General features: G+C 27.3%; 3 protein-coding genes across 3 annotated transcripts in view; 2 read left to right on the forward strand and 1 right to left on the reverse strand.

Moving 5' to 3' along the window:
* Positions 1–13,963, reverse strand: part of Sema1a (semaphorin 1a) — a 1,157,214-nt gene that overhangs the window by 554,734 nt on the left and 588,517 nt on the right. The window lies entirely within an intron of this gene.
* Positions 194–2,758, forward strand: LOC142227478 (arylphorin subunit C223-like). The gene is made up of 2 exons (XM_075298037.1): positions 194–453; positions 525–2,758. Exons 1-2 carry the CDS (start codon positions 244–246, stop codon positions 2,667–2,669), a joined length of 2,355 nt encoding a protein of 784 aa, XP_075154152.1. The 5' UTR covers positions 194–243; the 3' UTR covers positions 2,670–2,758.
* LOC142227561 (arylphorin subunit A4-like) lies at positions 8,111–10,529 on the forward strand. The gene is made up of 2 exons (XM_075298075.1): positions 8,111–8,315; positions 8,371–10,529. Exons 1-2 carry the CDS (start codon positions 8,124–8,126, stop codon positions 10,486–10,488), a joined length of 2,310 nt encoding a protein of 769 aa, XP_075154190.1. The 5' UTR covers positions 8,111–8,123; the 3' UTR covers positions 10,489–10,529.

The raw sequence follows: 13,963 nt of genomic DNA on the forward strand, positions 1-13,963 counted from the left end.
TCAATTCAATTTCAATTCTTATCAGACGAAAAGCCAAAGAATACTAAGACCTTATGCAATACAAAATCATTCCATGGGAGATTAAAGACTCAAAGTCATTTCAAAGTTAAAATTCTTAAAATTTTGGTATGCCCCGAAATGGTATAAAAAGCCCATTGCGTTTTGAAATCATCAACAGTCTTTAGGTATTGGATCTATCTAATCCGTGGACAGTTTGTGATCTCTGCGAAGTTGACGACCACCATGAAAATTGCCATCGCATTATTGGCCATTGTAGGCCTGGTGGCTGCTAGCCCCTTTTATCCCAAGAAGGAAACCAAATATGCTGATAAGGACTTTTTGGCCAAACAAAAGTTCTTCTTCGAGATAGTCTATCGCGTAGAAGATCCTTTGTTCTTTGAGGAATACATCAAATTGGGCAAGACTTTCACCTACAACAAGGATGACTATGTGGTAAGTTAGGAAGAAGAAAAACTCAATCAAGACAATTTTCTAAGTCTCTCGCGTTTTCTTCTTCTCTTTAGTTCCCCGAACACTATAATGGTGAATATATGGAAAAATACTACAAGGCTTTCAAATACGGAGTCACCTTGCCTAAAGGTGAATTCTATGGTGCTTTGGTAGAGACCCATTTCGAGGAATTATATGGCTTGTTCGATTTCTTCTACTATGCCAAGAGCTGGGAAGTCTTCCAACGCAATGTCTGCTGGGCCCGTTTGTATGCCAATGAAGGTGTCTTCGTTCATGCTTTGACTTTGGCTGTCATCCATCGTCCCGATTTCGAAGGCTTCATTTTGCCCACCATCTATGAAATCTTCCCTCAATACTTCTTCAACAGCAAATTCGTCTTCGAAGCTGAGAAATTCGACTATGATGTCTGGAGCAAGTACATTATGTACGAAAAGGAATATAAGGACTTCTTGTACAAGGACTACTCGAAATACTTCAAGGAATACGATCACTACTACAACTATTTCTACACCAAGGACTTCAAGACCTATCAATGGTGGAAACTCATGGGATTGGGTGAGCATTGGTACAGCGAAGAACACTTCTTCATGCGCGATAACTACGATCACTTCAACAAGGACTCGAAATACTTGGATATGATTAAGGATGTTAAGAAATTCTGGATGCCTGTTGATTATACCCGTGACATTTACTTCTTCAATCAAGAATCTGAATTGTCCTACTTCACCGAAGATTTGGAATGGAATTCTTTCTGGTACTACTTCAACTTGGACTATGCCCCATTCTTGGATGGCAAGACTTTCGGTTTGGACAAGGATCGTCGTGGTGAATACTATTTCTATGTTGTTCGTCAAATGTTGGCCCGTTACTATATGGAGCGTTTGTCTCATGGCTATGGTGAAATCCCAGAATTCTCCTTCTTCACTGAAGTCGAATATGGCTACGATCCTCAATTGATCAACTACAACGGTGTTGGTTTCTCCTACCGCAAGAACTATTTCGAATATGAGACCTATGGCAATTTCGAATATGTCCACAAAGTCATGGGCTTCTTCAAGCGCATTGAGGATATCATCACCCAAGGCTACTACAAGACTGCCGATGGTAAGAAGTTCGATTTACACAAACCCGAAGCTGTGAAATATTTGGGTGATCTCATGCAAGGCAATGTTGATAACTTCGATAAATACTTCGCCACCTTCTGGTACATCTATGCCCACTCCTACATGGCTGATGTTGATGAGAGCTCTTTCTATGTCCATCCCCATGTCTTCTTGAACTACGAAACCATGTTGCGTGATCCTGTCTTCTATCAATTCTACAAGAAGGTCTCTGATGTCTTCTACCAATTCTACGATTTTGTTGACTCCTATACTCACAAGGAATTGTACTTCCCCGGTGTTGAATTCCAAGAGGTTAAGGTTACCGATTTGGTTACCTACTTCGATTTGTATGACTTTGATGTGACCAATTTGTTGAACGACAAACCCACCTTTGTTGATGGTCAATTTGTTTGGGACAAGACTTTGTTGGCCCGTCAATCGCGTCTCAATCACAAGAACTTCGAATTCGAATACACCATCAAGTCAGACAAGGATCAAAAGGTTGTTGTCCGTGCTTTCTTGGGTCCCAAATATGATGAATTCGGTCATGTCATCCCATTGAATGAGAACCGTGAAAACTTCTTCGAAATTGATGAATTCTACTATGAACTCAAGTCGGGTGTGAATACCTTCAAGCGCAACTCCAAGGACTTCTACTGGACCACTGATGATCGTACCACCTACACTGAATTGTACAAATTCGTTATGTTGGCCTATGAGGGTAAATACGAATTCCCCTTGGATTACTCTGAACCCCATTGTGGATTCCCCGATCGTTTGATCTTGCCCCGTGGTTTCTATGAAGGTATGCCTGTGCAATTCTTCTTCTTTGTTTATCCCTTCACTGCCTCGTATGAGCCCTACTCCACCTTCGATTACAACTACTCTTGCGGCATTGGCTCAGGTGTTCGTCACATTGATGAATATCCCTTCGGTTATCCTTTGGATCGTGAGATCGATGAATTCGAATTCTTTGTACCCAACATGTACTTCAAGGATGCCAAGATATATCACAAGGATACCTTCGAAAAATACTACGATTACAAATATGAGAAATTCGGTCATTTCGATTACAACTACTATTACAATAACTAGATAATTAAGTGATGGTTGTGAAATGTAGCAAGAGATGATAAGACTATCTCAAAAAAATACCAAAAAAAAAAATAAATAAAAAAATTGTACATGTAATAAAATCATAAATATATGTGCTGTTTTCCTTGTGGTCAAAATGTGGGTCCTTATAATTGTCAAATACATGATGAGTTCATGAGAAAATTGTGAAGGTCTTACAAAACGCCATTTCTTTTTTGGTACACCTAGCAAAATTTTTTTGAATATGAATACATTTTCTTCACAGAATAATAATTTATGAGTTCCGCCGAAAATGTCAAACAAATCAGCTCAAATATATATAAAGATTATATATAGAGTTTCCAAGAGTTTTGACAAGAAAGAGGATGTCTTAAGCATAAGATTTAGCATAAACTTTTGCCAAAATTTCCTATAGAAATAAAATTTTGACAAAAATTTCTATAGAAATAAAATTTTGACAAAAATTTCTATAGAAATAAAATTTTGACAAAATTTTCTATAGAAATAAAATTTTGACAAAATTTTCTATAGAAATAAAATTTTGGTAAAATATTCTATATAAATAAAATTTTGGCAAAATTTTCTATATAAATAAAATTTTGCTAAAATTTTCTGTATAAATAAAATTTTGGTAAAATTTTCTATATAAATAAAATTTTGACAAAATTTTCTATAGAAATAAAATTTTGACAAAATTTTCTATAGAAATAAAATTTTGACAAAATTGTCTATAGAAATAAAATTTTGACAAAATTTTTTATAGAAATAAAATTTTGACAAAATTTTTTATAGAAATAAAATTTTGACAAAATTTTCGATAGAAATAAAATTTTGCCAAAATTTTCTGTAGAAATAAAATTTTGAAAAAATTTTCTATATAAATAACATTTTGGCAAAATTTTCTATAGAAATAAAATTTTGACAAAATTTTTATATAGAAATAAAATTTGACAAAATATTCTATAAAAGTAACATTTTTACAAAATTTTCTATAGAATAAAATTTTGAAAAATTTTTCTATAGAAATTTTGAGAAGATTTTCTATAGAAAAAATGTTGACAAAATTTCTATAGAGACAAAATGTTGTCAAAATTTCTATAGAAATAAAATTTTGATAAAATTTTCTATATAAATAAAATTATGACAAAATTTTCTATACAAGCAAAATTTTGAGAAAATTTTCTATAGAAATAAAATTTTGAGAAAATTTTCTATAGAAATAAAATTTTGATAAAATTTTCTATAGAAATAAAATTTTGACAAAATTTTCTATAGAAATAAAATTTTGACAAAATTTTCTAAAGAAATAAAATTTTGACAAAATTTTCTATAGAAATACGATTTTGACAAAATTTTCTATAGAGATAAAATTTTGACAAAAATACAAAATGTTCCAAATAAATTTTTGCAAAATACGATTATTTTCCTTGGCAGTTCTTTGGTATTTTTTTTTTGTTTCAAATTTTGGTAGATTATTTTTGTCTCGAGTGGCGACCGTGTCCCCCAGTCGTTCTAGCCATGTCCGTATGCCTGTGAAAACATTTTTGTAACTAAAATCTAGTTAGCAGTTTTAATCCAATCGACTTCAAATTTGGTACAATGATGTATTTTTGGATCAGAAAAGATCACTTTTATCCATTTGCTTTTGCAAGAAATGGGTTCGGATGTTGCTAGAACTCCCATATATATCATTTGGCCAATATGCACCTATATAGCCTCAGAAGCCAGAGTTTTACTATGATTTATATGAAATTTTGCACGAAGAGTAGAATTAACATTCAAATTGTACGCTCCAAATTTGATTGAAATCGGTTCAGATTTAGATATAGTTCCCATATATATGATTCGCTTGATTTGCACTCATATGACAACCGTAGATCCAAATTTCACTCCGATTTATTTAAAATGTTCGACATTAGAAATTAGTGCAAACTTTAGTAAAAATCGGCTCAGATTTAGATCTAACTGTCCTATATATATGGACAAAACACTCACAATTTCCTTGTAAAATCGCCACGGCTAAGTTGAAAACGTGTAAAACTTACTCGAATTTTCCTAAAGCTCTAAAACATATATATCGACCAATAAATCATACCTACACTTTTGCGAAGTTGCCTTATAATTGCTTAAGATATAATATTTCCCATATGTAAAATTTTACTTTTATAGAAAATTTTGTTCAAAACCTTATTTCTATATAAAATTTTGTCAAAATTTAATTTCTATATAAAATTTTGTCAAAATTTTATTTCTATATAAACTTTTGTCAAAATTGTATTTCCATAAAAAATTTTGTAAATTTTGTCAACATTTTATTTCTATAGAAAATTTTTTACAATTGTATTTCTATAAAAAATTTTGTAAAAATGTTATTTCTATAGCAAATTTTGTCAAAATTTTATTTCTATGGAAAATTTTGTAAACTTTTTTTTTGTCAAATTTATTGGGCAAAGCCCTTAAGACTGCAAGATGGTCGGACGTTTCGCAATTACCACATTCCTCATCAGCATCCTCTACTTGCAGCAAAACTAAAAATGTCAGAATAAATTCGGGCAGTTCGCTAAACCCAAAGTGAACCACACTTGAACCTTCCGAAAAAAGGTTCAAGTGTGGTTTTAAGTTGAAATCAAAGACAACAAATATTATTGAAGTACAAACTAACAATAACAACCAAAACACGAAAAAATTTTATTTCTATAGAATGTTTTTTTACTTTTATTTCTATAGAAAATTTTGTCAACACTTTATTTCTACAGAGAATATTGTCAAAGTTTTATTTCTATAGAAAAATTTGCCAAAATTTTATTTCTATAGAAAATTTTTTCAAAATTTTATTTTTGTCAAAATTTTATTTCCATAGAAAATTTAATTTCTATAGAAAATTTTGTCAAAATTTTATTTTTATAGAAAATTTTGTAAAAATTTTATTTCTATATAATTTTTTGTTAAAATTTTATTTCTATACAAAATTTCGTCAAAATTTTTTTTCTGTAGAAAATTTTGTCAAAATTTTATTTCTATAGAAGATTTTTTTAAATTTTTTGTAAAAATTTTACTTTTATAGAATAATTTGTCAAAATTTTATTTCCATAGAAAATTTTTTCAAAATTTTATTTCTATAGAAAATTTTGTCAAAATTTTATTTCTATAGAAAATTTTGTCGAAATTATATGTCTATAGAGAATTTTATCAATTTTTAGACCTACAAAATTAAAAATAAATCTTGTCCAAATTTTATTTCCATATAATATTTTGTCAACATTTTCTTTTAGTAAATTTTGTCAAAATGTTATTTCTATAGAAAATTTTGTCTAAATTGTATTTCTATAAAAATTGTTGGTCAAGATTTCTTTCTATAGAAAATTTTGTCTAAATTGTATTTCTATAGAAAGTTTTGTCAAAATTTTATTTCCATCGAAAATTTGGTCAAAAATTGATGTCTATAGAGAATTTTATCAACATTTTTAATCCTATAGAAAATTTTTTCAAACTTAAAAATAAATTTTTTCAAAATTTTAGTTTCATAAAAAATTTTGTCAAAATTTTATTTCGATAAAACGTTTTGTCAAATTTTTTTTTTTTTAAATTATGTCAAAATTTTATTTCTATAGAAAATATTGTCAAAATTGTATTTCTATAAAATTTTTTTGTATAAATTTTATGTCTACAGAAAATTTTGTCGAAATTTTATTTCTATAGAAAATTTTGTCAGATTTTTATTTCTCTAGAAAATTTTGTCAAAATTTTATTTCTATAGAAAATTTTGTCAAAATATTATTTCTATAGAAAATTTTGTCAAAATTTTATTTCTATAGAGAATTTTGTCAAAATATTATTTCTATAGAAATTTTTGTCAAAGTTTTATTTCTATAGAGAATATTGTCAAAGTTTTATTTCTATTTATTATTTAGAAAATTATGTCAAAATTTTATTTCTATAGAAATTTTTGTTAAAATTTTATTTCTATAGAAAATTTTGTCAAAATTTTATTTCTATAGAAAATGTTGTCAAAATAATATTTCTATAGAAAATTTTGTCAAAATTTTATTTCTATAGAAAATTTTGTCAAAATTTTATTTCTATAGAGAATTTTGTCAAAATATTACGTCATTTCTATAGAAAATTTTGTCAAAATTTTATTTCGATAGAAAATGTTGTCAAAATTATATTTCTATAGAAAATTTTGTTAAAATTTTATTTCTGTAGAAAATTTTGTCAAAGTTTTATTTCTATAGAGAATATTGTCAAAGTTTTATTTCTATTTATTATTTAGAAAATTATGTCAAAATTTTATTTCTACAGAAATTTTTGTTAAAATTTTATTTCTATAGAAAATTTTGTCAAAATTTTATTTCTATAGAAAATGTTGTCAAAATAATATTTCTATAGAAAATTTTGTCAAAATTTTATTTCTATAGAAAATTTTGTCAAAATTTTATTTCTATAGAGAATTTTGTCAAAATATTACGTCATTTCTATAGAAAATTTTGTCAAAATTTTATTTCGATAGAAAATGTTGTCAAAATTATATTTCTATAGAAAATTATGTCAAAATTTTATTTCTATAGAAATTTTTGTTAAAATTTTATTTCGATAGAAAATTTTGTTAAAATTTTATTTCTATAGAAAATGTTGTCCAAATTATATTTCTATAGAAAATTTTGTCAAAATTTTATTTCTATAGAAAATTTTGTCAAAGTTTTATTTCTATAAAGAATATTGTCAAAGTTTTATTTCTATTTATTATTTAGAAAATTATGTCAAAATTTTATTTCTATAGAAAATGTTGTCAAAATTTTATTTCTATAGAGAATTTTGTCAAAATATTATTTCTATAGAAATTTTTTTCAAAAAAAAAAAAATGTTTATAAAAAATATTGTCAGAATTTTATTTCTATACAAATTTTTGTTCAAAATTTTATTTCTATAGAAAATTTTGTCAAAATTTTATTTCTATAGAAAATGTTGTCAAAATATTATTTCTATAGAAATTTTTATCAAAATTTTATTTCTATAGAAATTTTTTTCAAAATTTGGTTTCTATAGAAAATTTTTTTCAAAATTTTATTTCTATAGAAAATTTTGTCAAAATTTTATTTCTATAGACAGTGTTGGGTGTGGCTATAATTTTCATAAACTATCGCATGAGAGACCTAACCTTGATCTTGAAAAATCTCAGACTAATTTAATTTATTTATTAATTTAATTTAAACATATGAATGAAAAAACCAAAAATGGTCTCTTATCTCTATATGACCCCCAAAGATCAAAACAAATAGTGGAAGAAAGATTCGAGACTTTTAAAAATAGCAAGAATATGAGCTGATATCGATAAGACATATATAAAAGCTTTAATTTAAGGCAGGATAATTATTAGTCTTCATATAGATGGAGAGGGGCTAAGCCAAGCCACTCGTAGAGGTTTATAATTTTTTGTTTGTTGTGGCAAAAAATATGAAAATTGAGATAGCTTTATTGGCCTTGGTGGCTGTTTTAGCCTCGAAAAGTAAGGCAGAGGAAATTGCTGACAAAATTTCCAAACAGAAATTTCTCTTTGAAATTGTCTATCGTATTGAAGAGCCCCTGGTGTTTGAGGACTATATAAAATTGGCAAAAAGTTTCAATTATCATCAGGATGATTATAAGGTAAATATTCTTTTGTTAAAATTTTTGATAAAAATTTATTTTGATTTATTTACAGGACCCGCAAACCTATAAACCTTTTATGGATAATTATTATAAAGCTTTTGAATATGGGTTAGCGTTGCCAAAAGGTGAATTCTATGGTGTAATGATTCCTGAGCATCAAGATCAATTGAGAGGATTATTTGGTTTGTTGTATTTTGCCAAAAATTGGGAAATATTTCAACGTAACGCGTGCTGGGCCCGTTTGTATGCCAACGAAGGCCTTTTTGTTCAGGCCTTGACTTTGGCTGTTATACATCGTGATGATTTTCAAGGTCATCTTATGATGCCTAGTATTTATGAAATTTTTCCCCAGTACTTCCTAAATAACAAATTCATATATAAGGCCAAGAAAATGGATTTTAAAACCTGGTCAAAATTAATGATGTATGAAAAGGATTACAAGGATATTTTGTATAGGGATCAAAGGAAATATTTTGAAAAATTTGAAAATTATGAATATTTCTATACCAAGGATTGGAAAGTATGGCAATGGTGGAAGCTAATGGGCTTATCCGAACAATGGTATGAAGACGAAGCCGCAGAAGAGCAGTATCTATTACCTGGAGTCAAACATTTCTGGATGCCTGTGGATTATAGCCGTGAAGTGGATTTCCATAATAAGGAATCGGCATTATCGTATTTCACTGAAGATTTGGAATGGAATGCCTATTATTATTATTTCAATATGGCTTTGGCTCCCATTTTAGAGGGCACAACGTTTGCTTTGGATCAAGATCGTCGTGGTGAATACTTTGTCTATGGAGTAAGGCAAATATTGGCTCGTTATTATTTGGAACGTCTGTCCCATGGATATGGAGAAATTCCCACGGTAAATCATCATGCCATTGTGGAACATGGTTATAATCCCCAACTTTTACATCACAATGGTCTCGCTTTTAGCTCTCGCCATAATGATTATGATAACAACAAATTTGGTAATCAGCAAATATATAAGAACTTTGACACTGTTCGTAAACGTTTGTCTAAGGCCATTGAAAATGGATTTCTGGTGCTGAAAAATGGCACTAGCATTGATTTACGCCAACCCTCGGCCATCGGCATCATAGGCAATATGATGCAGGGTAATGTTGATGGAGAATTTGGTCATTTTTGGTTACAATGGGTTTACATGTATTTCGCTGGTGTCCAGCCTCAAGCCTCCACATATGAACCGGAGGTTTTCTTGAATTTTGAAACCTTACTACGTGATCCTCTCTTCTATATGTCTTTGAAAAAATTACCAAGTCATTTTTATCTCTTCCACGAATATATTGAACCCTACACCCGTGAAGATCTATTACTACCCGGTGTTAGCATAACACAAGTCCAGGTCTCTAAATTGCTAACCTATTTCGATTTGCATGACTATGATGTTAGTAATTTGGTGCAACATAAAATCACATTCATTGATGGAGAATTTAAATGGGATAAGATATTAATGGCCCGCCAGTCTCGTCTCAATCATAAGAATTTTGATATTCTCTTGATCATAGAATCGGAAAAATTTCTACCTGTTGTGATACGCACCTTCTTGGGCCCCAAATATGATGAACATGGTCGTGTGATTAGCCTTAAGGAAAATCGTAAAAACATTTGGGAATTGGATAAAGGCATTTATCATCTATCCCAGGGCACTAATCATATTAATATCACCTCTACTCTATTCCGTAACAATGCGGCAGATCGTCTTACTTATTCCCAGAGATATCATCAAATGGCCCACAATCCCAATGACTTCAATGATGACTTCCCCCACAACTTCTGTGGTTTTCCGGATCATTTGATATTACCTCGTGGCTGGCCTCAAGGTATGCCCATGCAATTATTCTTTATTGTAAGCCCCTATCATGGACCAACCGATACTGCAACCTTAGATGGTCATCAGAATATTTGTAATGTAGGTTCGGGTAAACGTCATTTGGATGATTTACCTTTTGGTTATCCTTTTGATCGTGAAATCAATGAATATGAATTTTTCACACCGAATATGTTTTTCAAGGATGTGAAAATCTATCATGAAGATTTATGGGAAAATTTCTATGGCAAAGAACAATTGCAAAATGTTGGCACATTTAATTCTCAATATTATCGTGAGATGGCAGCTAAATTTAAGGAGAGACAAGATGCGTAATATAATCAAGGTGACCTCCATACCAAAAACAAAGAGCAAATGTAGAATAAATAGAAATAGAAATAAAGATATTAAAAAAAAATATGCAGTTGTCAGTTATTGAAGATTATGGAGAATTAATATAATGGTAAGGGAAAATAAGGGGCATTCGGCCAAAAATCCATAGTCGGTCCTCGGCGTCAATAATAATTTATTTCATATGGAATTGTCCAAGCGTCGAAAGTGTCTCAGTCACCAAGTGCAGATAAATCGTAAAAAATATAAAATTCTTTCTTTCTTTCTATAGCAATAAAATTTTGACAAAATGTTCTATTGAAATAAAATGTTGACAAAATTTTCCATAGAAATTAAATTCTAACAAAAAGTTCTATAGAAATAAAATTTTGACAAAATTTTCTATAGAAATACAAGTTTCACAAAATTCTCTATAGAAATAAATTTTTGACAAAATTTTCTATAGTAATAAAATTTTGACAAAATTTTCTATAGAAATAAAATTTTGACAAAATTTTCTATAGAAATAAAATTTTGACAACATTTTCTATAGAAATAAAATGTTGACAAAATTATCTATAGAAATAAAATTTTGTCAAAATTTTCTATAGAAATAAAATTTTGACAAAATTTTATTATATTTCATGTTAGCCTGATACCGAAACAGGCAATTGACGTCCAAATGCATTATATAATTATACAATTATTATTCGAGCTTTATGGACAGATATAGATTAAGGAACATGGTTAATAGAGCCATTGAAAAGAAAATGCCACATACAAATCTATACACGCCTAGACTGTACATGTTTCGGTTCGGGCGAATGAACCTTTCCACAGCCTTTAGTATAGATCTGGCTGGGAGAGATAACTAAATTTTGGGCCCTTTATGCTAACTCCTTATGGAGAAAACATTTGGGAAATTTCCTCTTACAAATTGAATCATCTTTTTCTCCCACTGTACATCATCTTTTCATATAACTTACAAGTCCCTTAATCTTATTTTTATTTCGTTTTGTTACATAGTAATGCAACAACACGAAATTTATTTTTAGAAAGCTAATTTGTTAGAATTCACCTAAGTGGTGAACAGTCGAACAATGCTTATTGTTTCTACAGTCAACTACAACCACATGTGACAACTTACAGAAACTGGTTTGCAGGATACAACAACAATTCTAACGCGTACATTAGTCGTGTTTTTCCTAGTTTTATTAAGGTTCATTCGCCCGAACCGAAACATGTACAGTCTAGGCGTGTATAGATTTGTATCTGGCATTTTCTTTTCAATGGCTCTATTAACCATGCTCCTTAATCTATATCTGTCCATAAAGCTCGAATAATAATTGTATAATTGGAAATACAATTTTGAAAAAATTTTCTATAGAAATAAAAATTTGACAAAATTTTCTATAGAAATAAAATTTTGACAAAATATTTCAAAGGAGTAAAATTTTGACAAAATTTTCTATAGAAATAAAATTTTGACAAAATTTTCTATAGAAATAAAATTTTGACAAAATTTTCTATAGAAATAAAATTTTGACAAAATTTTCTATAGAAATACAATTTTGACCAAATTTTTTATAGAAATAAAATTTTGGCAAAATTTTCTATAGAAATAAAGTTTTGACAAAATATTCCGAAGGAATAAAATTTTGACAAAATTCTCTATAGAACTAAAATTTTGACAAAATTTTCTATAGAATTAAAATTTTGAAAAAATTTTCTATAGAAATACAATTTTGAAAAAAATTTCTATAGAAATAAAATTTAGACAAAACTTTCTATAGAAATAAAATTTTGCAAAAATTTTCTATGGAAATAAAATTTTGAAAAAGTTTTCTATAGAAATAAAATTTTGCAAATATTTTCCATAGAAATAAAATTTTAACAAAATTTTCTGCAGAAATAAAATTTTGACAAGATTTGCTATAGAAATAAAATTTTGACAAAATTTTCTATAGACATAAAATTTTGACAAAATTTTCTATAGAAAAGAAATTTTGACAAAATTTTCTATAGAAATACAATTTTGACAAAAATTTCTATAGATATAAAATTTTGACAAAATTTCCTATAGAAATAAAATTTTGAAAAAATTTTCTATAGAAATGAAATTTTGAAAAAAATTTCTACAGAAATAGAATCTTGACAAAATTTTCTATAGAAATAAAATTTTTAAAAAATTCTCTAGAGAAATAAATTTTTGACACAATTTTCTATAGAAATAAAATTTTGACAAAATTTTCTATAGAAATACAAGTTTCACAAAATTTTCTATAGAAATAAATTTTTGACAAAATTTTCTATAGAAATAAAATTTTGACAAAATTTTCAATAGAAATAAAATTTTGACAAAATATTCCAAAGGAATAAAATTTTGACAAAATTTTCTATAGATATAAAATTTTGACAAAATTTTCTATAGAAATAAAATTTTAACAAAATGTTCTATAGAAATAAAATTTTGACAAAATTGTCTATAGAATAAAAAATTTTTCGATAGAAGAAAATTTTGACAAAATTTTCTATAGAAATAAAATTTCGACAAATTTTTCTATAGAAATAAAATTTTAACAAAATTTTCTACAGAAATAAACTGTTGAAAATATTCTCTATAGAAATAAAATTTTGACAAAATTTTCTATAGAAATAAAATTTTGACAAAATTTTCTATAGAAATAAAATTTTGACAAAATTTTCTATAGAAATAAAATTTTGACAAAATTTTCTATAGAAATAAAATTTTGACAAAATTTTCTATAGAAATACAATTTTGACAAAATTTTCTACAGAAATAGAATTTTGACAAAATTTTCTATAGAAATAACATTTTGACAAAATTTTCTATAGAAATAAAATTTTGACAAAATTTTCTATAGAAATAAAATTTTGACGAAATATTCCAAAGGAATATAATTTTGACAAAATTTTCTATAGAAATAAAATTTTGACAACATTTTCTATAGAACTAAAATTGTGACAAAATTTTCTATAGATATAAAATTTTGACAAAATTTTCTATAGAAATAAAATTTTGATAAAATGTTCTATAGAAATAAAATTTTGACAAAATGTTCTATAGAAATAAAATTTTGAAAACATTTTCTATAGAAATACAATTTTGACAACATTGTCTATAGAAATAAAATGTTAATAAAATTTTCTACAGAAATAAACTGTTGACAACATTCTCTATAGAAATAAAATTTTTACAAAATTTTCTATAGAAATAAACTATTGACAACATTCTCTATAGAAATAAAATTTTGACAAAATTTTCTATTAAAATAAAATTTTGAAAAAATTTTCTATAGAAATAAAATTTTGAAAAAATTTCTGCAGAAATATAATTTTGACAAAATTTTCTATAGAAATAAAATTTTGACAAAATTTTCTATAGAAATACAAGTTTCACAAAATTCTCTATAGAAATATAATTTTGACAACATTTTCTATAGAACTAAAATTTTGACAA

This window comes from Haematobia irritans, chromosome 2 (genome assembly GCF_050003625.1).
Source record: "Haematobia irritans isolate KBUSLIRL chromosome 2, ASM5000362v1, whole genome shotgun sequence".
Taxonomy (NCBI): domain Eukaryota; kingdom Metazoa; phylum Arthropoda; class Insecta; order Diptera; family Muscidae; genus Haematobia; species Haematobia irritans.